The sequence below is a fragment of the Heliangelus exortis genome, chromosome 2 (genome assembly GCF_036169615.1).
Source record: "Heliangelus exortis chromosome 2, bHelExo1.hap1, whole genome shotgun sequence".
Taxonomy (NCBI): Eukaryota; Metazoa; Chordata; class Aves; order Apodiformes; family Trochilidae; genus Heliangelus; species Heliangelus exortis.
Genome location: NC_092423.1, coordinates 20,446,886 through 20,472,159, shown reverse-complemented (window position 1 = coordinate 20,472,159; position 25,274 = coordinate 20,446,886). Strand labels below are relative to the sequence as shown.

General features: G+C 37.8%; 1 protein-coding gene and 1 long non-coding RNA gene across 8 annotated transcripts in view; one reads left to right on the top strand and one right to left on the bottom strand.

The window, feature by feature from the left end:
• The window catches only part of CACNB2 (calcium voltage-gated channel auxiliary subunit beta 2), a 237,074-nt gene that overhangs the window by 108,445 nt on the left and 103,355 nt on the right, over nt 1-25,274 (top strand). The window contains exon 1 of one of the 7 annotated variants that reach the window (XM_071735097.1): nt 18,939-19,670. The exons of 5 other annotated variants lie outside the window; for them this stretch is intronic. In XM_071735097.1, coding sequence (XP_071591198.1) covers nt 19,638-19,670 — 33 coding nt within the window. In that variant the 5' untranslated portion in view covers nt 18,939-19,637. Of the gene's footprint in view, nt 1-18,938; nt 19,671-25,274 lie in introns of those variants that run through there. One more of the 7 variants, XM_071735098.1, reaches the window with a different exon arrangement.
• Nucleotides 130-12,077, bottom strand: LOC139792165 (uncharacterized). The gene is made up of 3 exons (XR_011724167.1): nt 11,977-12,077; nt 6,170-6,252; nt 130-651 (listed from the first exon to the last, which is right to left on the bottom strand). It is a non-coding gene; the product is annotated as an uncharacterized lncRNA (long non-coding RNA).

Genomic DNA, 25,274 nt, shown 5'->3' with positions numbered 1-25,274 from the left:
GAGTTGCAAAGTCCAGTGCTTCTTACAGGGATATGTGGAGACTCTGCTGTTGTTTGCAAAGCATCACTTAAAATTTTGCATTACCAGCCTATTAAACTATAACTTCTATTAAACTATAACTTCTATCACAACAGAAAGATGATCTCAGATATTTCTGGGCTGTAGTATTCTGTGATGAATGGCTCTCCAATGGAGAATAGGAAATACAATAGAGGAGAGTGTGAATAATCCACTCTTGTTGCATTAATAAAATTTAGAAAATAATTTTAAACCTCCCTTTTATATCTTTTTATCATACTGCTTCATTACATGTAACTTAATGGGCTATTGTATGGGGAGTTTTCACTAATTCCAGTAATAGCAATCCCTTCCAAACTTCACTGTGAAGTTGCACATTGACAAATACTCTTTCACTCACATATTGACAATTGCTTCATGTAGGCTACACAATAGTACTTTGTGTCTTTCATACTATATTGCTTTGCTGTCTCCTGAATAAGATCACAGATTAATCTAGAATTTACAAAGTATGTGTAAAACTTCATATACTTTGTTATTTTTATAAAATAAGGCAGAAAGGTCATGATCCTCGATCCCTTCCTTCCATTGGTTCCAACTGTGGCAATAATGGTCTGCTGTGGTTTTTATTCCCTGTGCAGAGAAGGACATGAATTTGCAAAGCACAGAAGCTTTGTTTTTTTATTTTATAAAAAAAAACCCCAACCCAACAAACCCATGCTGCAATACGTTAAGGATGCATGTCATACAAAATCGTACTATTTATTTAATTTTTTTCTGGGAGAATATATATCAACTTGTTTGTTCAGTTGAACAGAACTGTGCATCAGTTCTGCTTTTCAAAAATACAGGCATCTTGTTAAGTAGAAATGAATTTATACACATCTGTTGGAATTTGCATAGTAGAAATGGGCCCCAGATGTTACAGTTATGTAAGGGCCTAATCTAAAGCCAACCAGAGAGCCTTCTTGGTTTCAGATCATGCCAATAAGAACAGTTTCAAAAGAATTAACACTGAAGGAGATTGCAGTAAGTAAACATTGTCTGTGCCTATTGTAAATATAAAATCAAAATGTCTGAGTGGAGGAATGTGCCTTATGCACTGTGGCTGTAGTTAAATTTGTACCTGGAAGGGGAAAAAAATGTGACATGAATTATCTTTAATTGAAAAAAAAGACTTCATTTAAATGTTAAGAACAACTATATGCATCTTAAAACTGTCACTTCTGCTTACTTGAGTAAATTTTTGTGTGGAGGTGGTTCATTATTCATTATCAATATTTGACTGAGATACATGTTCTGAAGTAGGTATCTTTTCTGCTTTTCAACTGGTACAGCATTGCATTTCATAGACATGGCTATGCATTACAAAGCTGAAGTGAAACTGATGAAGGGAGTTAAGCCTTTAGTGGGTTATCTTATAATGCTTCACAGCAAGGTTTGGGTGACAGAGGCCTTATACCTACCAGCATCCTTTCCCATGCTTTTATTCCCTTTTGCTATTTTATCTTACTGGTCTGGCAGAAAAAAATTAAGAAAATTAAAAACCCCAAACAAGTAGTTTCCTACCAGGAAACTCTCTGCCTAGAGGGGTCTGACATGTTCTGGGACCAGCAGAGGGGAGCAGAAGGACTGCTGCACATAGCAGGGATGGGGCAGGAGTGGAGAAGGCCAAGATCTCTGCTTTCAGCTGTGGTGTTTATTTATTTAAACTGTTAGCTTAGCTGTTTTATGTGGTGTTTATGTTTTATGTGTTGCACTCAGATTCCTAACACATCCTTCAGTGCCATCAGGGAAATTACATTTTCATCAAGTGCTGAAGTTCCTTTTCTGCAGATTTTAAAAATTATCTGTAGGACCTTGGTGAGTCCTCCTTTCCCAACCAACACCTAACATTAAAGTATCATTGGGCACTGTTGCTGCTTTGTGGATCTTGCAGTAAGGCAGTGTCATGTAAAAGTGGGAGTCTATTTAGATTGGTGTAATTTTCACATTTTCCATTAAATTGAGTTGTGGCAAAGCAGTGTGTACTTGATTTCAGGAAGATCAGCAACCATGAAGATGCAACATTTTGCTCTCAGAAGCGGAGAATTTTCTCAAATTAGATGCTCAAAAAATGAGGACTATGAAGGTACAGTTCTTGGCAAGCCAGGCAGCCCTGTTAGGCATTTTAACTGCTAAACAGCTGTAAACTTTTTCTTCAAGTAGTTGTTTAACCAAGTCAGCTTGCCCTTATTTAAAAAACAAACAAAAAACAAAACCCAAAATCAAGTTTGAATACTCGTCTGCTTTAGACCTTCAAATGTCCAGGTGTTTATTAAAGGCATTTAAATGTAGGCATTACAGAATTTTACAGACTTACAGAATTTTCTTCTTTATGCCATGATGATTTTTCATCTTGGACCCTCTCCCACCTATAGAAAATATTTGACTTTCCATTGTCCAGAGACAGGAAAACAAGAGGTTGACTTTATATCTGATAGTAAAGAAACTTTTTCTTGGAGATAGGAGACCCTCTTCATGTCCTTTACTCAAACTGGGCAGTGGACTTGGTATTCAGTCAGCTATCCTACAGCTCAGCTGTCACCCTGATGGGTGAGCAAATGGGTTATTGCCTGTTGAGAGAAGTATCAACCAGATGCTCTCTCAGCATCTCACCTGTAACTCTGCTCTATGAGCAGCCCTGTCCAGTTAGCATGCAAATCACCAAGCAGACAGGCCCTCTGGTAAAGATCAGAGGTGAAATGATGACCCTGAGAAACCTTTGTGAATTTTGACACAAGAAAGTCAAAGTGGTCTCCCTCTGCCAGGACTTGGGTGGTTTTGTGTGTTTTCTGTGGAAAGTCTGTTGCAGCACTTTAGGAAATGTGAGTTTGGATCTGTTTGCACCAGAATAGTTGACTCTTTATGAGCTTTGATTAATTTATCATCTGTCTTCACAATACAAATTTTGTAGATGTCAAAATTTGTATCTGTCAACTTTGCATAGGCAAATACAGAGTTCTTCTGTCTTGTTATGTTAAAAAAAAAAAAAAAAAAAAAAAAAAAAAAGCAGGGGTTTTAATATCTTGATATCTTTTGGGAAGACTTTGAGTCTTCTCAAAGATGAAAGGAAGAAAGGAAAGGACTGTACTTACCTCAACTTGAGGGATACTAGGGTATGGGATGGGATACTAGGATACCTAGAGTTGGCTTAGGAATCTCAGAATCATGAAGCTGTCTTTTGAGAAACTGTATGGCTGGTGAGGTACCTTGTGGCCGAATGAAAGTAAATCTGCTATCTCATATAACTAAATAAAAATGAACACAGAATCTGCCTTTAACATGGGAAAGAAAGGAGAAGCAGAAGACTTGTCTTGTGTATATATATACACACATATGTATCTGTGTATTAGATTTAGATTAGATGTGAATTTATGAAATGTCATGTAAAAAAGCTGTTCATGCTTTTATCCATCAGCAAATGGCAGATAACATACTCTATAATGTGGCAAAATCACAATAAATTATCTGAGTTTGTTTGCCTTATGCTAAGACTGCCCACATGTCCACACAGAAATCAGCTGATGTACAGTAACTTGGCGATAAGAAAAAATATTCACATGTCTTAAGCTTTTATTATTTTGGAGATATTGGCTCTTGTGATCTCTAACAACTTGTTTATCATATTGATTGTCAAGAAGAACTTTTTATAAACAGACATGCATTTTCAATTTGGGATGGAAAGAGGCCAACTTCAGATGCCTGGATTTTTTAAACTAAAAAACCAAAATTAAAAAATTCAGAAATCTTAAAAATTCCCAAGCAATCTTCTATTACCATGCTAGTGAGTATTTAGATAATTAGTGCTTCTATTCTCTTAATGTGCTTAATGGCATTTGTAGTCCAAGCATAGTAAGATTTCATAAGATAATGTTTAAAATTGAGACTTCTGAAGAAAACACTGTAAATATAAAGTATTATATTTAATGTTAAAGCTACTTCTCCATTAGCACTATGCAAGATTAAAGAATGAATAAAAATAGTATTCATTGGGTGATCTGTATTTCTGTTCTCTTAATAAGGACCTTATTTTTAAGTCACTGAAGGCCAATTTTTTGTGTTGAGATACATTAACTGATTCATCTGCTTTTAGCAGACCTGTTACTTCTTAGGTGACTATTCACCCTCTTGGGCAGAAGTCATCTAACATTTACTACACATTGGCTCTGTGACTGTCTGCTGATCAGAAATTAAAAAAATAAACTGAAGGAAAAAAATAAATAAGTGGTTTCTGTTCTATGGCTAGAAGAATTGGGAACCTTTTGAAACTTTAGGGTTGGTATCAGGGAATTCTCTATTGCTTATTCTGCAAGTTCAAATCATCTTATAACTGTGTTTTCTAGTACAAAGTTCTTTTGTCACAATATTGTGATGCCCAAATTTGCCATGGTGACAGCCTGGTCTTACAAGCTTAGTTTCAGTATTTTGTAAAATCTGCTAAAGGGCTGGAAATCAGCCTCTGGAATCAGAGCTGTCCTTGTCCGAATTGTGATATTCCAGCTCCAACTGTGATTGTATATTCTTCAGAGTAGTTCTGATTTGCCCCAAGGTCTCTGTGTCCCACAGCATGTGTTAAGTTTTCTAAGGATCATAATTTCACCAAAATGCTAGCTCAGTAATTGTACTGCAAAAAAAACCCCAGAACAACAAACTTTATTAATACAGTGTTGCATCAGAAAATGCTATACTTCTTACAGCCTTCTAAAATTGTATTTGCTGAAGTCTACTGTCTCTGAAAACAGGAGTCATTTAACATTTCCAGTTTAATAATGCATTCTAGAAGTGCCTTACGGGAGTCAAAATAAATTATACAAGAGGCCGTCAATGTTCTGTATATTTTACTTTGCTGAATCTACTTTAGGTAAATAGAAATGTCTATTTCATGAGAAATTAATATTTGGCTATAATAAAAAACTTACGCAGGGTTTCTACTTACTTAATTCTATTTTAGTATCTGAACTAAACCTTACATGGGTATTGGTCTCTTAAACACATGTAAAATTTAAACAATTCTTCATTCCCAGACTGTCCTTACAAAAAAAGAAAAAAAACAATGAAACAAAGAAAAAAACCCAAAAAGGAAACAGAAAAACCCAAAACAAAAAGCACCACCAAAATTTGATAATGTATAAACAAAATATTTCTTCTAGTTTTACTGTTAGAATTGTTAGCAATACGATATGCAGTTAATGTAAGAAATTACATTTTAAGTAATGAGGGGGGAGGAAAATTTATAACGTTTTATTGATACATTTTAAAAGTGGCTGTGCAAAAATATGTGTAGAACCAGATAATATAAATGGGAGCTAGTCTGAAGTCTTTATTTAAAAAAAACCAAAAAATAAAAAACCAGGTTTTTTTATGCGAGAGACGTTGGTGGAGTTTTGGCCACTCTCTAATCTTCATTTAGAGATGAATCTGCTTTCTTTAGAGAATCTGCTTTCAGAGGCAGTGTTTAGAGTTTGGCATTTGGAAATAGGCAGTGCTTTTGCTTTCATAAACCAGAGTTTTGCCTCTATGGAGCTTTGCTCGTCCAGCATGTCTATTAGAGACCAATCTCAAGTCATAAGCAAAGGAGAAGATTACCTACCTCACCGAGCAGCTGGAGAGAAAAAAAAAAAAAAAAAAAAAAAAAAAAAAATGTGCTTGTTGGTACTCTTAGGAGTCACTGTCTCATCATTCATTGTCTCAGTAGTGGCAGGAGCAGAAAGCTGCTCCTCCCCAGCTTTCTCTCTGTTCATGCCATTCCCTGCCTGTTGCTGCCTGCTCCTGACTCCTCATTACTACACCTGCAGGAGCTTCTGAACAGTACAGATATATACTTTTCATTCCTCTTATTTATATTTAACCCATGCTCTTATTTTAAGCCAGTTGACCCTAATCTTGCAAACTCTTGAACTCTTGAATTAGGGCAAATAACATAATGCATGTGACTTTTACTTATTATTTCAATGGACTGGCTATTGTGTGGAACTACTGCCATGATGCCTTGTCTTAGGATTCTTTTTTAGGATGGTAATTATTGTAAAGAATCGTTATTAAGGTTCATATGAATGCATCTTCTACCACAATATATCTTCTACCTTAGTTACGGTCAAATATAATTTACCTTTTACAGGAAAGATTTCCTTTACAGGGAGGTTTCCAACCTGAGTTGAGCTTTCCAACTTGAAGTACCAGTGCCTAATACCTCTGTTCAGGGAAGAAAAAAGAAAAACAAAACGAAACAATCTGTATGCACAAAGAAATCCTATTATCCAGTTTTCATGTTCAGAAACTACTCTGTGATCTGCTTCTGGCTGCATAGCCAGTTGTTGTATTTTAACAGGAGTCCATGTGTGCTGCAAGGCATGCAGCTGAGATTAATAAAATGGTGTGTTACTCCAGCAAGTGTGCAGGCTTCGTTCCTAAGGCAGCTGACATCACTGGGAGCACAGAGCCCTCCCACTCCTCCTTGGTAATTGATGGTGATGGGTTCCCTGCTGAGCTGCAGCCTAACAAAGGGACTGAATCGGCTCAACAGCTGAGAGAAATCACCAGCAAACAGTATCACCCCATACAGACAAAAGCCGGGCACTTTCAACCGGACCTCAGACAGAAAAGGAACTCAAATAATGGTTAATGCAGGCTGACTTGCTGAAGTTTTTGCTGGCGCCCTGCTTTGCATTGGAGATTTTGCTCCGTAAGAAGTGTTGCTGTTGCTGGAAGAGTTGGCTTGCTTGGAGCAAAGCTGACATGCTTGATGGACACCTGATGTCTCAAACTAAGCACATTACTCCTAGGGTAAGCGTATGTTGAAGGAGTGCAGACCAGATGCTCGGGAGTCCTTTGATTTTGCAATGCAAGGTACAGGCTGGCTTGCAAGTGAACTTATTTAGAGTTAAGCTGTTTCACTTTGATCTCATCTAGCGAAGCTCAGATGTTGTTGAAAAATGTGCGAGCCTTGTTGGGGAAGTCCAAATTATACTTTTAACCTTCCTTTTCTAAAACACACTAGAGCTGTCATGTTGAAAAAGGGGGGGGAAGAAAAAAAAAAAAAAAAAAAAAAAAAAAGAAAAGTAGAATTGAGGGGAAGTGAAAATGCTCACAGGTGGCCATTGCTGGGAGGGCTTCTGTCTCTAACCCCATTAAAATAATTAAAATGAAGCGGCTTGCTGTTTAATCAGTGTTTTTGGGCATTGTGCTAAATTGTTTTCTTCTCAATACGAGAGCAATGGGACTCTCTGCTGGCAGTCATTTGAAATACATTCTCTATATAGACACTAATATTATACTGTATTTTTGGTTTGGGTTAGGTTGTAACATTCTCATGAGTATTGATTTGATAGCATTTGACCAGTTATGTGTTTCTTGTGACCAAGGACTTATAGCAGCAGAAATCCCGCTACAGCTGTGATTGTGAAATAAAATACAAATAGATTAAAACATAGTTTTTAAAGTTAAAAAGTTGTGTTTTCTTTTCCTATAGAAAACAAAGGATAGAGATTAAAATAATAAAAATAATGTTAGTATAAACTTAAGCTAAAAGTTTAGTTTCAACTTGGTACTTTCTATAACCTTTATGAGAGACTTTAATGCAGTTGCAGTGAAAGAAGTGTGGCATTAGAAGACGGTAGATTTCCAGAGTTATTCTGAGAAAATTCAGGGACAGAATCTTGTGTAAGGGCTGCTCCACACAATTTTTTTCTAGAAGGAAACCAGATTTGAGTTATTCCAATTCCTGGATTATTTAGGTATCACCATATAAAAAGGTATATGCTAATAATAGGTATTGCTAATATCCATTCTATCCTCCTCTTAGGGACAACTCAGATCAGAGTTGTGCTCAAATTAGACTGTGGTTGTATGTTTGTGGGGGAAATAATGTAATGATGGGTACTATAGGATGGTATCCAACTACCCATATACGATTCCACTGGACTTGCTTTCAGCAGAGATGTTCAAGAAAGCAGAAATTAGCTACTAGTAGAATCTCAGAATCATTTAGGTTGGAAAAGGCCCTTATGATAATAGAGTCCAATCTTAGCTATAGTTGCCTTTAGCCTTTTCTTATATAATTATTATAGTTAAAAGCTTAAGTTTTGAAGTTTTCATATTTATCTTTTCAAAGAAGTTCTTAAGAGTTCTGATGAATTAATGTGATTTGTGGTTCTCTGACAAACTCAATACAATTATAAACGGGGAAAAATTGAAGAAAAACTTTTTTGGAGAGAAAAGGGTGTAAAATTGGAAAATACTGTTTTCCTAAAAAAAGCTACCTGATGGTAGAACTTGGCATGAGTAATGTTCCTGTTTCCATGCAATATTTTCAATTTTTGTCTACTGTTCAACAAATCCTGTCATCAAGTAAACGTGAGTTTGATTTAGCTGGGCTAATAGAGTAAAATGAAGCTTTTGCCTCATATCACACCATGAGGAAATCCAAGCTCTATTTGGCATAGACATAAAAGTCCTGTTGGGCAGAGAAGTTACTCTTTCTCATGTAAGGGAGTGGTGCTGTAGATTCACAGCTCTTGTGAACTGAGAAGTGGCAACACAGCAGGACAAGTGAAGTGGAACATGGGATGAAAGGAAAAAAAATTGGCTGAACAGATTCAGCTGTGTGTATTTTGTAGATTTCTGACCATTGGATCAAGCCTTCTTTCAAAGTGATGGTTGACTATTCTTTTTTTCTTCTAATGTCTAACCTAGTTTTTAGGTGAGTCGTGAAGGGAAAAAACTCATGTAGCTTTGTTAATGTGAATTTTGGCTGTAGTATCTCCTTCTTAAGAATCATATTACAGGATACCGTGCTTTCAAATTACCTTGGTTTTAGCAGTACTAGTGCTCAAGCATTACCTAATTGAAAAAGGAATTGTTTAAATGGCTGAGAGGAAAGTAACGAGAAGATCAGGAAGACTAAAAAAGAGCTTGAGAACATTCTCTTTTATAATTCTTGGCATGTATAATCAAATAAGGTGACTCATGATGATAGTCTCTTAATAACAGATATTACATCAAAAGTGGATATGAATTGCATAATTGAACAGAAATTCAGATAACTGTTTAATGGGTAGTTTTTTTGGAATTACCACATTTCAAGATGTCCCTTTTAAAAAGTTGAGCCCAGAATTATTCAAGTCCATTAAAAAGTTACAGTAGGATGAAATAAAATAATACGTATTGCATAACCACTGGCACGTTTTCACCACCAACAGTCCTTGTGACATAGAAATTCTTCAATGAGGAAACTTTTGTAACTGCCAGAAACGTAAGCACATAAGGCACAGTAATTCCTTGTGGTCTCCTGAGGCTGTCATTTTATCCATATCTCATCCACTATGCAAAGAAGTGATATCCAGACTTTTGCCAATTTACACAGATTTTCCTTGAATTTATGTTTTTATCATTAGTGGAATATATAATTGCTGTTGTTATTTTTTAAAATTTGGTTTTCAAACTTCTGTGAATGAGCCAAGGAATTCATAAACTTGAAAGGGCAAAGTCTGCTATTTGCTTCCCAGGATGGGTAGTATGGAAGTTCAGAATAAAGAAGATGTAAAAGGAGAGGACGTAAAGTGCCTTGAAACTTCCATTGCATTCAGATATCCATTTTGTAGGTTATTAAACCACTGGGCTCCTTTAATTCTTTGTTTTTTTGCTATGGGCCAAAATATAGAAGATATTACAAATTTGAAAATAGGTTTTCTGTTTACATATGCATGTTGAATTTTTGCACTTTTTATGTTCCTGATCTCTAAAGTTGTTTGTTATAAGTATATTATTTATTTGCAAATGTTGGTGCACCACTGGTGTTGCATGTACACCTCACGAAAGCCTGTGGTTTAAATCAGACTTGCAACTGCTTAATAACAGCACCAATGCTCCGTGGAAAACATCGATCGAAAATTCTCCATACTGACTGACAGTAAGTGTTTACATTTGCTGCTCATGACTTTATCTTATATTTAAACACTCTGCTGAGTATTGAAGTGTATGGGCAGTCTTTGTATAACAGCTCTGATTTTTTAGGTTGGTTTCCTAAGACAAGATTTATGCAATCCCACTTTCCATCTGTTAGTTGTGCTTCTCACTAACTTCACTCCAATGGCCAATTTAAATCAATCTTGCAGAGGTCTCAGATGTACTGAGTGCTTATAAAAGACCTTCCTGGGGGGTTGGACAGAGCTGTTAAAGCCATTTTCTTGACATGCCAGTGTGTGAGTCAAGGCAGTCTGGCCTCCACTAGGATCTGAAAGATAATGTCCAGCCAGCACATGAGTTTAACTCCAGAGCAGCTGAAACAAATGCTGCCTTGTGATCAACAGGAACTCTGGAAAGGGAAGGGGAGTTTGGGGAGGGGAGGGAGGAACCAAGGGTACAGAGCATGTGGTGTGTAGGGAAAATGAGAGCGAGCTGAAGGTATTCTGGAGGTGTGTGTGGGAAACCAGGCTTCATTACTTCTGCTGTTCGCAAAACAACTTGTTTTTCTTCAGCTCATCATTAATTATACATTGCATTTTGCACTATTTTAGTGGATATAAGTTTCTGGGTGTTTTTCTGAATGTTCTGAGACTGCCTAAAGGATGCTGACAGATTGATGTTTTAGAATATTTATCCCTAAAAATTATTAGCTTGTTAGTTAATGATATTGGGTTCCAGTATCAGAAAAAAAAAACAAACCATGCAATTTTAAAGCTCTGCTAGCAATTCTAGGTATAAAAGCTAAATTTCACTTGGACTAGGCTCATGCTCATTAAAGAATGTTAGTAGAAAGACTGGCTCACAGCCATAATAGTTATAAAGTAACTTAGTGTCTTGTTATTTTGACAAGGTCCTCAATCAAGTACATATTATAAATTCAGCCCGGTCTTGTAAGTACGCAGTGCCACAGCTCAGTTCATCAGGAGTGAGTTTCTTTGAAAACCTGTGTGACATGTTCTTTTTTACCTCTTATAAGCCTTACGATTTTGCTTATTTGTTTAACCCCTATTCAGTGACTTTTTTTTCATTTGAAAGCTTATAGTTATATATTTTTATATCACTTTCACATATATTTTATCATTATGTTATAAGGCATTGGAAAAAGGAACTTGTTAATTTTTTTAATATTGTTTTTCAGTAATTTTTTCATGCAACTTAGAAGCATCGTCATTTTAGTATGTAAAAAACAGGTTAATTCTTAATAATGTGGTATTTGCAATAGCTTATGCTACAGTGGAATTCTAGAAAAGTAATTTTCAAACTCAATTCTTCTGATTTTCTGCCTAATTCAAACTAAATCAATGGGTTCCCAGAACACCATGTTTTCTGGCTGAATATTTACTGTGAAGATAATTTGATCAGCTTCTATTGCTGTGCTTTCACATGGATCTCCCATATTAAGATCAGCAAACATGGATTTGATCACAGTTCTTATATTATTGACTTTTTTTCCTTTTGGTAAACCAATTGTCCAGCAATTTCTTTTTGTCCTTAGGGAGTTTCTAAATGCCTTCAGAAATCCACACCGAGCTCCAGTGTCAGGGATTTAATCCTTAAAAAGGTAGTGGAGGATGCCTGCTGAATCACACCAACTGGCTCATCCTTAGAACTCTAACCAGGATACAGAAAATGCTGGAGAGCATTTTTTTGAGCATCAGAGCCTTGCAGTTTCAGACAAGGCAAGCCCAGCACAGAAATGACTCTGAAGTATGCTGTTACATTCAGTGCATGAGCTTTCAGTATCATCAGAACTCAGGAACCAGGTTCTTCAGATATTTTTTTTTTTTTAATGAGCATTGATTGTCAGCTACAAAAAGAGGGAAGAGAAAAATAGACCAAACAGGAAGATGTGGTTGAAAAATCACACCTTTCCCCAGGTACTACCATTCTTTCTCTCTGCTAACAAGGTTCTCTTAATTTTGGGACAAGCAAGATTAACTAGAAGTATCTTACCTTCCTGCTGCATCTCATCAGAGCAGTTCTGAGAATGTCTTTTTAACACATTGCATTAGTCCTCTGTAAGGCAAAAATTACTTGTAACACATCCACTTCATTGCAAACTACTGACTCAGCTGACGTCCTGGGTCTTCTGACTGTTTCCACCACAATGCACTAAGAGTTATTTCCCAGGGTTATACATCTGGACCTCTGCTCATGAAGTTGAAGTAAGTTTCTGCAGTTCCAGGGTGACACCCATCCTCAGAGGTAAAAGAGGCCACTACAACAGAACGTTGCCTGAATGTGTTGCCTGAATTCCACTTAATTCCTGTTCTGAGCTCTGAAATGGGTCTCAGTGACACATAGTCCTTTCTGCAGAGACAAGTCTTCCAGCTTTCATATTTCACCAGAACTCATTTCACTGGAGCTTGTTATATTGTACATGTCTGTCTTCACCAAAAATTGAAGATAATTGATAGCTTTTCGGATTTCAAAATGCAGACATCTGAAATATTAGAAGTTTCAGATGTAGTAAAAATGAGAAACTGGAAATGAAGTTTGTAGAAGTGATGAGGCCAAAGAAACCACAATATTTAATAGGAAAAAATACTGTAAACTGTGGAATTGTGGAATGATGGCTTGTGCCAAAAATGCATAAACAAAAGCAAAGTGTTCCAAAATGCCTGCTGTGGTGGCTCTGCTGGTCAGGTGCGCTTTTATTTCTGAAATGAGAACAGAATTTGGAGGTATCAGTAGCACTAATTTTACAAGGACTTTTATAAATGCAATTTTGAGATACAGTTGCTTTTGGTACAAGAATTATTACCTCATTTTAAAAATCAGAACTGTTTTAAAGCACCAAGGACTTGGACCTTTCCTCTGTGAAGGATCAGTAGATAAGCCGATGACCCAGAAGACAACCTGAAACTTGAGAACCATTTTTAGGATATGGAAATGTGGCCAGAGGTGGTTATTATTCCTCTTGGTTCGTGGTGGCTTCTGCACATAGCTACAAGTCAGTTACTCCTCAGTTGTCAGGCAGTCATCAGCATCTGGCAATTGTCGAGCTGCTCGTGGTACTTGAAACATTTCAGTGCACCCAAGCACAGACTTGTGCTGAGTGTGAGAGCTGAAAGCCTTTCACTGAAATTAAATCCCAGTGTCTATTTAGTGTAGCCTTCAGTGCAGCAGATAAGCAGCATGTAGTGGAGACATTACAGAGTCAAATTAATAACTTTTCAGTAGAAAGCTATGTTTTCTAAGGAACTATAGCCATTACAGACTATTTTTCCAAGGTGGTGTAAGTTTTATACATTTTACTTTGAGATCTTAGTGTTATCTGTGAAGACTGATTCTATTATCAATGTTCTTGTGCTCAAAAGAATTCACATCTGTCTTCTATACTGCAAAATTAGGATTATATCTATTTTACTCTTCAGGGTATTATTTCTTTTAAATGTGATTATCGAAGACTTTTTCTTTCCAACCACTTAAAGCTCTGACAAAATGTACAGATATTTCAGAAGTGTTTGGATGCATGATTGGTTGCAGGCAACTTGTGTGATCATTTTTGACCAGCAAAGGAATGTTCACTACTTGTCTTGCTCTTTCTGGCTATATCCCCCTTCTCTGTGCTTCACTGCTGCAATGCTACAAGAAGAAAATGTTCTCCATGACCCTGAATTACATTTAAAAAATTAAAAATCTTACCTGCATATGGGAATGACCACCTGTGGGTGGATCTTCCTCCTTTAAAGCATTTATAGCACCTCTCCAATACCTGAGTGATGCAGGGGATCCCTAGTACAGGTATTTGCATTATGTACCCAGTATACAAATGGTATCAAACCTTTGCTGTGTCCCTGACACTTACTGCAAGTTGGGTTAAAAGTTTTATCATCTGACTGCACAAAGAATGGCAGCCATTTACAGTTTGCTATTTCTGTGACACTATGAGAACATACTCATGTTATCTGTCAGTGCAGAAGGAGATAGCATGTGCCCTAATGTATATATGTTTGCAAGCTGAGAAGTTTAGTCTGCTGTTAATGTTATCTCTGCTGCATCCTGAAATAGAAAACTGCAGGCAGATTGGATTGTGTTAGAGAATGGTAACCATAATAACCAATAACAATCTGCAGATGATAAGCAGCTTTAGCACTTCAAAATAAAATTTAAAGAGCATTCCAATAGTTCCATGGGCATACTTTTAGATTTCATGTTATTATTCACTCATTTTAAGTTTGTTTTTGAAATGTGACATTAATCGTAAGAAGTTGGTTAGTTAGTGTGTCTTGAACTGGTTGATGTTGGTTTATTACCCGAATTAAATCTCACAGAATAAAATGTTACTAATCAACCTTCTTTCAGATGTACACAATCTGCAAAGAAGAATTAAAACCATCCTAGTTGATGTAGGGAATTTTATGTAATGAGACAGACTGTTTTTAATGCTAAATATAAAACCAATACATTCAGAAAAGAAATATAACACCTGCTGGAGATGAAGGGAGAGAATCTTTATGGTTTGAAATCAGTATCATGTTCTGGGATGCTGCCCAGCAATTTTGCTGATATGAAACTTAAAAACAAACAAAGCCCTCTCCTTTAACTTGACCCAAAATATGCATTTTTGGGGAAGGTGCTTCAGAAATTAAGGAAGGTGTCATTCTGAAGACTGGAAAGAGGAGTTCCAAATTGTGTCCTGGTTCCTCCATCCCTCTCCTTCACTATGCTCATCATACAAATTGCTGTGTTTAAGAAGAGTCTGGGAAATTCAAACTGAATTTCTTACCTATCACAAAAGTATATGAGCAGTAAGGTGCTGTTATATCACCTGGCTTAAGTTGTTTCCAGTCTCCCTTTTTGAGAATCCTGCCATTTTCATGAAATAGTTGGATGTTTCTTAGAACACAGAATCTGATTTCCCAGTTGTAATTGTCAGATCTCTGCAGTTACCACCACACTGTAACAAGAGCAAGAAGAACTGAAGACCAGTTTTCTGCCACAGGTAAAGAAAAAATAAAGTAGCAGCCACAAGTAAATAAAGAAGAAAGTACCAGTGTTGCTGACGTTCCTGTAAGAATTAAATGCTTGCATTTGCAAGAGACAATTCGTGTTACAAGCTGTGCAAGAGAGTTACAAGCTGTTGACATTCTTCACTGGGTTTTGAATATGAATCTGAATTAGGTAAGGGAGAGTTGATTGCTTTCCATTTGTGTTCCTGAAGGAAAAAATGTTGTTACTGTTGGATGCAAGTTGAAAGATTCTTGTTTATTGAGGAAGGTCTGTTTAGTCTATAAACCCTGACAACCATGTCAGCAGGTTTTTTCTGTTTGTTTTCCCAAAGGCACTGTGTTGAAGCACTATGATATACAAAGTTATTTACAGCATAGACAATTCATAGCTTTGCTTAAAAGACATGGGTCATAGTTTAAATACCAGAGTTAAATGCTATCCTTCTAGACAATGTGAAAAGTCACTGTTTCATCTTTGAAAATGTAAATGGAGAGATGGAATCACTAAAATATCAATGTGAGCCAGAACTTTATTTTATGGCTTTGTTATGATTTCATAATAAAGTGCTTGGAGTAGGATAGAATCTTTGAAGATGCCTTTGAAGTCATCTACTTCAACTAAATGCTCAGAATAGGTCCGCCTAGAGCCAGTTGCTGAGAACTGTGTCCTGATAGCTTTTCAATATCTCCAAAGATGCAGATAGCACAACCTTGGGCAAACTGTGCACAGTCACTCAAAAAATATATAATAATAATAATAATAATAATAATAGTAATAACAATAAAATCACACAACTCAAAGATAAAGAACTAAAAGAAAAAAACAAACCCCAAAGCTTATCTTTAAATTGGATTTCCTGTATTCAACCTATGTCTGTTCACGACGAGCTACTGAGAAGGGTCTGTCTCTGTCTTCTTTACTCGTGCCCATCAGGTATTGTAAACATGAACATATTTGTATGAAAGTACAACATTTACAGAAACAATCAGAGCAAACAAAATTCATGCATCTTGATACACCTATATTTGTACCTGCTTGCATCTCTTAAGAGACATTTAATATTGCTGTTGCTGTCCTAGATTCTACAGATCAGCAAGGACAACTCTAAAAGTAATTGTGTACAGTAGAAAGCTGAAGAAGTTATTTGTTTTATTAATGGGATTTACTCATGATTTCAGATTGTAGTCTAGACTGTTTTGGTCTTCCAGCAGTGTTTTTCTTTGGTCTGAAGGCTGGATCTGAAGACCCAGTCTTCATCAAGTTAGATCTGTGTACCTGTGTGGACCTCTGTCACTATCTTCAAGCACATGACCTGCTGCAAAGTACCAGCAGAGGACAGGAGCAGTTCCACCCTGTGACTGAGTCCTTAGCTTTTTTTCCACATTTTTTAAATAGAGCCATTGGTGTCTTTTTTACTCTTTCTGGCTTTATCCCTGTTCCATTGCTCACCAACACTTGGTCAGCAAGTTTGGTCTAGACTAAGTGATCACCCTGGAGGTTTTCCAGTAGTCCCTATTTGGTTGGTCAGCCCAGGCATCTTAGTTCCATGTTAGCATCTTTCTGCTCTGCTCCATGTCATTCCCCTCTTTCCTGATTACTTCCTAGTAGCCAGCTGTCCCTGTGCAGATCTTATCAAATCCTATTGTGTTTCCTGACTACCATGAATATTTTTGTTACATAATCTTAATTTATGTCTTGTGGCCTGTCTTTTAGCATCTCCTTCCTCTTAAGTCATGTTAGGCACACAGCTTCATTCCTTGTGCTGCAGTCTGGTTTTCTGCTCTTCCCATCCCCACCACCTCTCCACCGCTGCAAAATTCCTTTTTCCAGCTTACTTTTCTCTCTCCTGTTTCCACTTCTGTGCTCACACTTTCAATGTAGATCATGAGATTCTCATCTGCATTGTTTTGCTGCAAGGGCTGATGCTGGCAAGAACCTTTCAACTCTGTTCTGTCCAGTCCCATGCCACACGGAGCCATTTCAGGAAGGAAGCACAGAAAACCTACTGCTGTTGTTTTGCTGGGAGCAGGGCATAAGTCATCCATAAGTGCTTTGCTAAGTTTAAACACCCTCAACAGGGGTGGCATTTTTGCAAACATTAACTCTTGAAACATAAAAGCTAAATATGGATTTGCTTTGTGGAGCCCTAAGGTAGAGTTGGCTACCTGTCATGATGTTTCAGTTCAAGAGAGCAACAAGCAATACAGCCTATTTACCATCCAAGATGCCAGACTCTGGCTGCTTGTACTGTCTGGAGTGAGAATCACTTGTGACATGATTGCCACTTATGGTGACAATCTGAATAATTCCTTAAGTCTCTGTTGATTATTTGTAAACTGCGATCCTCCCTGATTTCATATTCGTATCCAAAGTACAGGAGCTGAAGAAATTATCAAAAAAAAAATCACTATAATTTTTAAGAAATAGAACATGGTATGTTTTCCTTATTCTTAGTGGCAGGACCATTTGTGACATCCCAGCTGATTATTTGTTTCCCAAATGTAGTTGTAAGAGCCATATCCAAGAAGAGAGCTAAGTTAGAGCACCCAAATTTCAGTTGCTTGTAAAAACTGTTTCAGACAAGTGAAGTAATGTGTGATGACACTAACATTGCATAGTATTGATAGGTGTGCTTTTGCACTAAAAAAGCTGTGCAGGAAAGCTTTGGCAACTACACTAAGTACAGAAGTGTGTAACCACACTTCTTCAGCATCCAGCTTAAATGATTATCTCATTTTAGTAGTGGTGCCACATGTGTGTTATTTACCTCCTTGCAGGAATGGTATGTGTTTTATTTACTTTCTGGGAACACAATATTTTGATACTGCTTGTTTGAAGTGTAATTTGCAATTGATATAATGGGAGCTGGCCACTGTGGCTGACAGATTAAACTGCTGATATTTTGAAAACTTCTGGCTGAGAGATAGTGAAGGGAAGTAAAATTTCAGCCTTCTGATTTCTATTTTGCTCTTTCCAAGTGTATATAGCTTGGTTTAAACTCTGCTTGTGAATACATACAAGAATTTAAAAAATCCAGACTCATGAGTCACATCACATTTAGTCAACAGAGTACCAAAGGCCTGTTTTACCAGAGAAGGCAGATTGAGAGAAAAATGTTCTACTAACTCAAGCAAAGAAACTGAGGTAGTCAGAGCAAGACAAGAGCTATTTAAAATAAGTGGGAGTGAGGTTGAGGGAAGCAGAAAGGAGGATTTTTACAATGTATTTGAACTGCATCTTTTGGTGTTTTTCTTAGGAAAGAGATCTTGTCTTTCCTTTGTGGAAGAGAAGGAAATTGAGAAGCACAAATTGTTTTTTGGGGCTGTGTTCCTGGTATCTTGTCATGTTGTATATATAATATATTGTATATCTTACCCTAATATGATTATAGCTATAAATGGATGAGCATACACTCACATATTTCCTGTGTCAGACATAGCATACTTCATAATTTTTCTTAAAGCGTACATATAGCTGTGATTACAGATATAGTGATAGCAGCAATATGACCTATAAGGAAGTTAGAGGTCTGGGCAGAAAGAGGATGGGTTTCCTAGTGTAGTTTTAGAGCTGTTTTGGTCAGTGTTGTGTTACTGGTCACCAGCTGGTGGCCTCCCAGCAGGTTGTGAAGAACAGTGTTTCCCAGAGGGCAATACTTGTGTATGGCTGCCTTTATGCTGTATTCCAAAACTATTTTGAATAAGATTTGGTTTTAAAGCGTCGTTTTAGTAGTAGATTGCGAATGCTAGGGATGAGGTATGTGGTACCTCACACTAGATCCACTTCCCGTGACGTGGAAGCAGAGGGTGTAACTTTTCTGCTATCTAAACACCATGATGTCACTGAGATAAAGTTGCACTGTGTTTTGCTAGCAGAGCACCCTGGGACTGGTTGGCAGAAGGATGCAATGAAGTGAGTGAATCATAGCAACGGAAAAGTATCCTGGAATTTTTTTTTTTTGTAGAGGTAGGTAGTGAAATAGCTCCATATGTTTCTGCAGAACTGTCAGAGGAGTGAGGAATAAATTTAGATGAGCTCAGGTAATCCAGATTGTGTGCTGCCTGTGTCTCAGCTCCACCAAGTTAAATTAGTTGTGCTCGCTGACACCGAGCGCTTCACCCGACTGCAGCTTCCGCTCCCTCTCCCCTCGGGGCTGCAGGCACCGACCGCCCGCTCCCACTCCTGGAACGCTGCTCCCGGGCTCTCCCCTCCCAAACCGCAGCTCATCGGGCTCCCTCTCGCTTCTTCCCGGCCCCGCTTTTCCCCGCAGCCAATCGGGGCAGCTCCAGCAGCATGTCATGAGGAGGAGCCGGAGCCTGAATGAGCGCCCGGGCCCCTCTGGCTCAGCGCTGACAGCCCGGCCTGGCTGCCGCCCGCCACCGCGACCCGTCCGGCCCCGGGATCACCGCCGCCTCCTCCGCGCTCCGCTCGGCTGGGCTGGGGAGGTTCGTATGCGGAGTAGTTGTCCTCGGCCCCTTGGAGCAAGAGGTTTTGGTTTCGTGCCCGAGAAGAATACTTAAAGAGCAGTTTGAGCGTGGGAAAGGAGCGCTGGGACTGTATGGGAGCACTGGAGCCTGCCTGGCTGGAACGCGGGAGTTGGGGATGGAGCTGAAGGACTCGCTGTAGGCGTCTGGGTGTCAGTCGGTGAAGGTGTAGCGATGTACCTTTTTGGCAGTGAGGATTACGAAGCGGTAAGATGTAAACCAAGGATTTATTATTTTCTTTAAAAATATTTGCTTTTAATGTTTCCTGTGTCTCAGAATTTATTGGGCAGTTTGATTTCCTGTCAGAGCTGTTCTTTCTGTAGTTGAACTTCACTATTCACCAATTTGAATTTTTTTTTTTTTTTTAAATGACGTTTCTCTTGAAGTTCTTTGAGAAGTGAGATTCTAGTTGCTGGATAAAATCGGTTTTACATTCCTTGTCATGTTTATTACGTTCTGATGATACTGGAAATATTCAAGTACTGATTATTTTGACGCAATTCAGACTTAATTTGTGTTAAGCAAAGCAGTGCTTTCAAATAACTCAGAATTTGTCTCATACTTTGTAATGTAGCTAGACTACAAGTAGCTTGCAGAACTGCCTTAATCTTATGTTTGTGGGGATGTTGCCAAACCATTTCTTTCATACTGTTCAAAACATGTTGATGTAAATGTAATGTAACGTCCATCAAAAGACCTAGCTTAACAAAAACCCCAAACACACCCACATGAAGATCTGACACTCTTTGCTTCAGCATTTCTGCAAAATGACATCTGAAATAAGTCAATGATGCAAGAAAAGACAAGAAGAAAACAGCAAGTAACTCCGTGCTGTTGCATGGCATAAAAGTTTTCAGTTTTGCAGCCTGAGGCTCAACTGCTGTATCATAACCAAAAGGGATGGATTCTTCCACCCACACACCACTTCTGACTGATTCAAGACCTGAGAAACATTGAGGAAAACATTTAGACCAAAAAATGTGTATGAACTCCCCTACAGAACATCAAAATAAATGGCCCATCTTAAAAAGTGGCACATTCTTTGCATATAACTGGCCATTGCAAATGTTTTGTTTTGGTTATTGAAGTTGCTCTTTGAAGTATGAAAGTGCCTTTTATGGCAGTTTGAGTTCTACCAACACATTTCAAGGAATTAATTTAGTTATTTTGGATTTTTTCCTCATTTTTTCTTTTTGTTGGGTTTTGGTTTGTTTCATTACTGTTGCTTTCTTTTGTTTTGGTTGTTTTGTTTTGTTTTGTTTTTTTAATTTCAACCAGCTATGTATTTGAGATGCAGGAAACAGAAAAAGTTGTTGAGGAAAATTATTTAAATGCAGCTGTCTGCCCATTGAACCCATTTGTGTTTGCAACGTGCACAAACTTTCATGAACCAAGCAAGAATACTGAAAAAACCTTAGTTTCTCCAGTAAATAGTATGCATGGCATTGCAGTAATTCTGCTATGGATTGATTATTCATTTGTAAAAATTGAGTAGCAGAAGAAATGTTTCAACTGTAAAGCTTCTAGTGGACTGCTTTCTTTTGTCAATCTGTTACATCTTTGTAGCTAATTTTAAAGGGTCGCAGATCTCAGATTTTTTCCCAGTCTTTGCCAAGGCTGACATTGTACCTTGTGTAGTTTACTTAATGGTTTGTCCAGAGCAGGAAAGTTTTGGGTATGAAATTTTCAAGTGTCTTGAAAAGAACCTAGATGACTGAAGGGTGGTGTTGGGTTTAGACTTCAGTGTATCTTTTAATCTCTTTTCCTGATACTGTTTTAACTTTCAAAAAGTACTGAAGCTATTTGTGTCAGAGAAAACAGTTCAGTATTTGACAACTTTCCCAGGCAGGTGGAACATCTCATTTCAGTCCCTGTTCTAATACATAGTTAAGTGAAGCAAAATAGCACCAACAGAAACAGATAAGTCCACTGTGAATTTTGTGGCTTTGGGATTTTTGTTTGCTTGTTTTTCTGTTTTGTGGTGTTTTGTTTTTTCTGCCCTCTTTGGTGTTTCTTGAAGTCCCCCAAACTGAAGTGTCATGAGCTGTTCAAACAAGGTGTTTTGTTAAGTCCAGACCAAAATACCATTTTTTTTTTCCTTCTCGCTTTTGCTTTAAAGCAAGATAGTTTAGGGCAAAATATGGATACACTTTTTAGGTGTTATTTTGGCAACCAGACTTATCAATATGTTTGCTTCATTCAGGGATAAGTAAAATAGGATAGCCTACATAAAGCTTGAGCAGCTGTATTGTTCAGTAAAAGCTAGAATCAAAATGAAACTTTTTGTACAGATTTGTAGTCCATGAAACCATATGCTTTGCTTTGCACTGTAGAAATGGCATTTGTTTTATCTTCCCACACAAACAATTACTTGTGAGTCACTGAGGGACAAAGTGAGGGAAAAGAGTGACAGTGAAGAATCTCTGGATTTAATTTTAAATTTCAAACAAATTGAAATCAGTTTGAGGCATTCTAGCTATTCATATATAATTTGATTTTTATCCTAGAAAGTACAGTGCTGATAAAATGAAACATAGAAAGATTAAAACATGTCTTAAAGGAATTAGATAAAACTCTCTTTAAAAAAAAACAACCCTCAAATAGAGTAATGGAGAAAGAGAACTTTCTGTGGTGGCTTTGTGCATTCCATATACACACGTGTATGTCCCCATGAGCATCCACACACACATTCACAGACAAGTGAGTGTGTGAAACAATATTCTAATTTACTTAAATTGAATAGCAAAACTCCACAATCTGGTATAACCAACTTTTACATGTGGTGTCCTCTTTTGCTTTCTTATTGTTCCTGTGTATAAACAAGCTTGGATTATTATCTCAGTCTGAGTGCATAATAAGTCCAGATATCTGACAGCACTGATAATTAATTTTCATATTGTCTCCCACAAAAAAAAACCAAAAAAAACCAAAAAAACCAAACTAACACTTGATTATTTATTTATTTTTTTATCAAAACTAGAGTCTGGAGTTTATGGCTACTTCCTGTAAAAAAAATTTAATCCTCTGATAACAGGACAGAATTGGATAAGTTCATCAAATAGAGAACAGAAAGTGGGAGCTCCGTTTCAGGGCTACCTGTAAATTGTGCTCTGCATAAATGTTCCAAAGCAAAGCATCTAAAACTTACTTCCAGCAGCCTTTTGAGTTACTGCACAAAGAATGATGGAAATCTAGTATAGTGCTTGCACATGTGGGAATCCTGGCTGGCTCTCCTGTGCCTCCAGGCCACACTTGGCCCATCACAGCATTTTCCATAGCTTCAGAAGCTCTGCCCTTTCTCTCCCAGGTGGGCTGTGCCTGGGCTGTGGGCACTGGGCATCTCCATCCATGTCCCACCACTGTCTTTCCAGGGACCCCTTGGTGCAGTTGTGCAGGCCAAGGCTGACAGCACCAACTCTTCTCTGATCAGGCATGGGACACCTCAGCGTTTCATCTTTCCTCTCCGTGTAACAAAAATCATTGAATTTCATTCACTCTGTTGCATGCAACTTTCAAACTTCTGCAATTAAGTAGCTTTTTAAAACTTTCTTAAGGAAATAAACTCTGCTGGTTTGCTCTCCATAGGTTTGTCTCTTTGAAAATATCCTTATGAAGGATGGAGAACCTCTTTGTAATTGCAGTGATTTGGTTGCGATGTCCAGAGCATATGTTTCAGTTGCCTTGGAAATCCTATATTTGTCACTTGTGTTCTCCAGGCAAAAGTTTTTGAAGTTGTCTACTTAAATTAAATTTTCACTTCCCTGGTGTTTGCCCGCGTCCTCTTGGAGGATGCAGCACTTCTTAAGGAATATTAAATATGATGTTGATAGATGTCAGTTGTACATGGCTCCTGCAGGGGAGCAATATCTTCTAAGAAGTACTGAAATCTGCCTGCTAAATTTCTAAAGGACTGACAGGTCTTGAAGCAGTCAAATGACATCCAGGTTTGAAAAAAGCTCCTTTTTGAGTGCTGTTTGTCAGTCAGTAAAGCTACAATTCCATGTGCAGCAGACATACTGCTGATAGAGCTCATTTTGCTGTCTGAAGGGAAAACCCTTCCTATTTTAGAAATACTCTATTGTAAGTTCTAGAAGTCAGCAGAGACACACATTGTTGTGTTTTCAGTGTTTACTATGAGTCATTGCTACTTACCTTACTTTATAAATTGAGGAAAGGGAGAAAAGATAATAATGTGTTGTTGAAGATTGGAGGGAGTCATGTATAACTGTTTAGCAATAGTTTCATTTCTTTTATCATACTGTGGAGTGACCCAGGAACACACCTAAAAATCATAAATTACCATTACTTTTTTGGGAATCTCCCACTTGAAATGCAAGTGTCTTACTGCAAACACACTACTGCAAATCACCTGTGGCAGAAAGCTGTAAAAATTTAACACTGAAATTTTGGAATGATATTAGTTCAACCTAAGGCAACATGTAATGCTGTGTTCACATGAATAAGTTGTGTGGCACTTCTGAGTGTAACTTTAAGTACAGACATGAAAAGTAGGAAAATTAAATTCAGCCTCTGAGGTTTACTTCAAAGTCATGCATTCATTTTTTGACAAATCACATAACATTTCAGTTCTTTACCTTTAACTTTTAGGTGATATTTGGTTCGTTTCTTATAAGAATAGATTTTTAACTTTTGAAAGCTTGTAAATTACTTTAAAATTGCCTGCTTTACACATAACAAATGCTAGCATTTGATTAATTTTAACAGCAAATACTGTACACATGGACTAGGTATGGCCTATCCCTAAAACTGTGTGTTTAGCAAGAAAAGCTCCATGTGCTCACATACAGAGCGGTGTGTGGGTTTGTGGAACAGTCACTCTTTGGTGGCTCCAGTTATGATGGATTCTCTGCCACAGCCAAAGCGCAGAAGCAATACAGTTTTTCTTTCCTAAACTGGAAAACTGAGGGGCATTCTGTATGGCATCATTCCCCACGACTAGCTCAGAGATGTCTTGGCTGTATTTTAAGCACTCCACGCAAGTCTGGAATTCCCTCAGGGGAAGCCTGGGAGCGCTGCTGGATCTGATTGAGTAGCAGAATGGCTCCTGAAGCAGTTTCATTTTAGGACAGGGAAACTCTAGAGAGAAGAACCTTAATAAACCCACAGAGAGAGAGGTAATGGTAATTTCTGTGATACTCCCCAAACCACTGTGTACGTTCCAGATAGTGATTTTTGCTGTTATAGTGATCATGTTTTCCCCAGAGTGAAACTTTAACTTCCTGTAGTGTATGTGAGTAGATTCTTCAATAATGATGCTACTGCTTGATCTTCATAGAGCTTTCTTTTCCTTGTCTCCTGTCTTTAATTTGAATTTCACTGATAGAGCCTTTTTGATTATTGACAGTATACTGAAGGGATTTATACTAGGTCTGGCCTTACCCTACCCTTGTCCCCTTGATCCAATGCATACGCAACCAAGGGAAAAGTGGGGAGCTCTGTGGAGGCCACGTGTGGTGCCACTGAGCTCAAAGTCCTGTTATGTTTGTGAGTCTCTAAACTGTAGGTCAGCTGGGTCTCACATAGGGCACAGCAGACCTGTTTTATAACATAATGACCTGGGGTATGTGATACTGTGAGATTAAAAACAGGGTTCCTCCAACCGGGTTTAAGTTTTAGAAACAGATATCTGACACAAAGTAGGAGACAAAAAAAGGACCAATTAACCTGGATCCCTTTGTACTGGTTTAGTGCTGAGCAGTGTCTGAAACCAATGGAGGAAGAGGATGGGCAAATCTTTTACCATGGAAGCAGGTCAGGGTTGGCATATTATGTTTGAGAAGCAGTTTTACA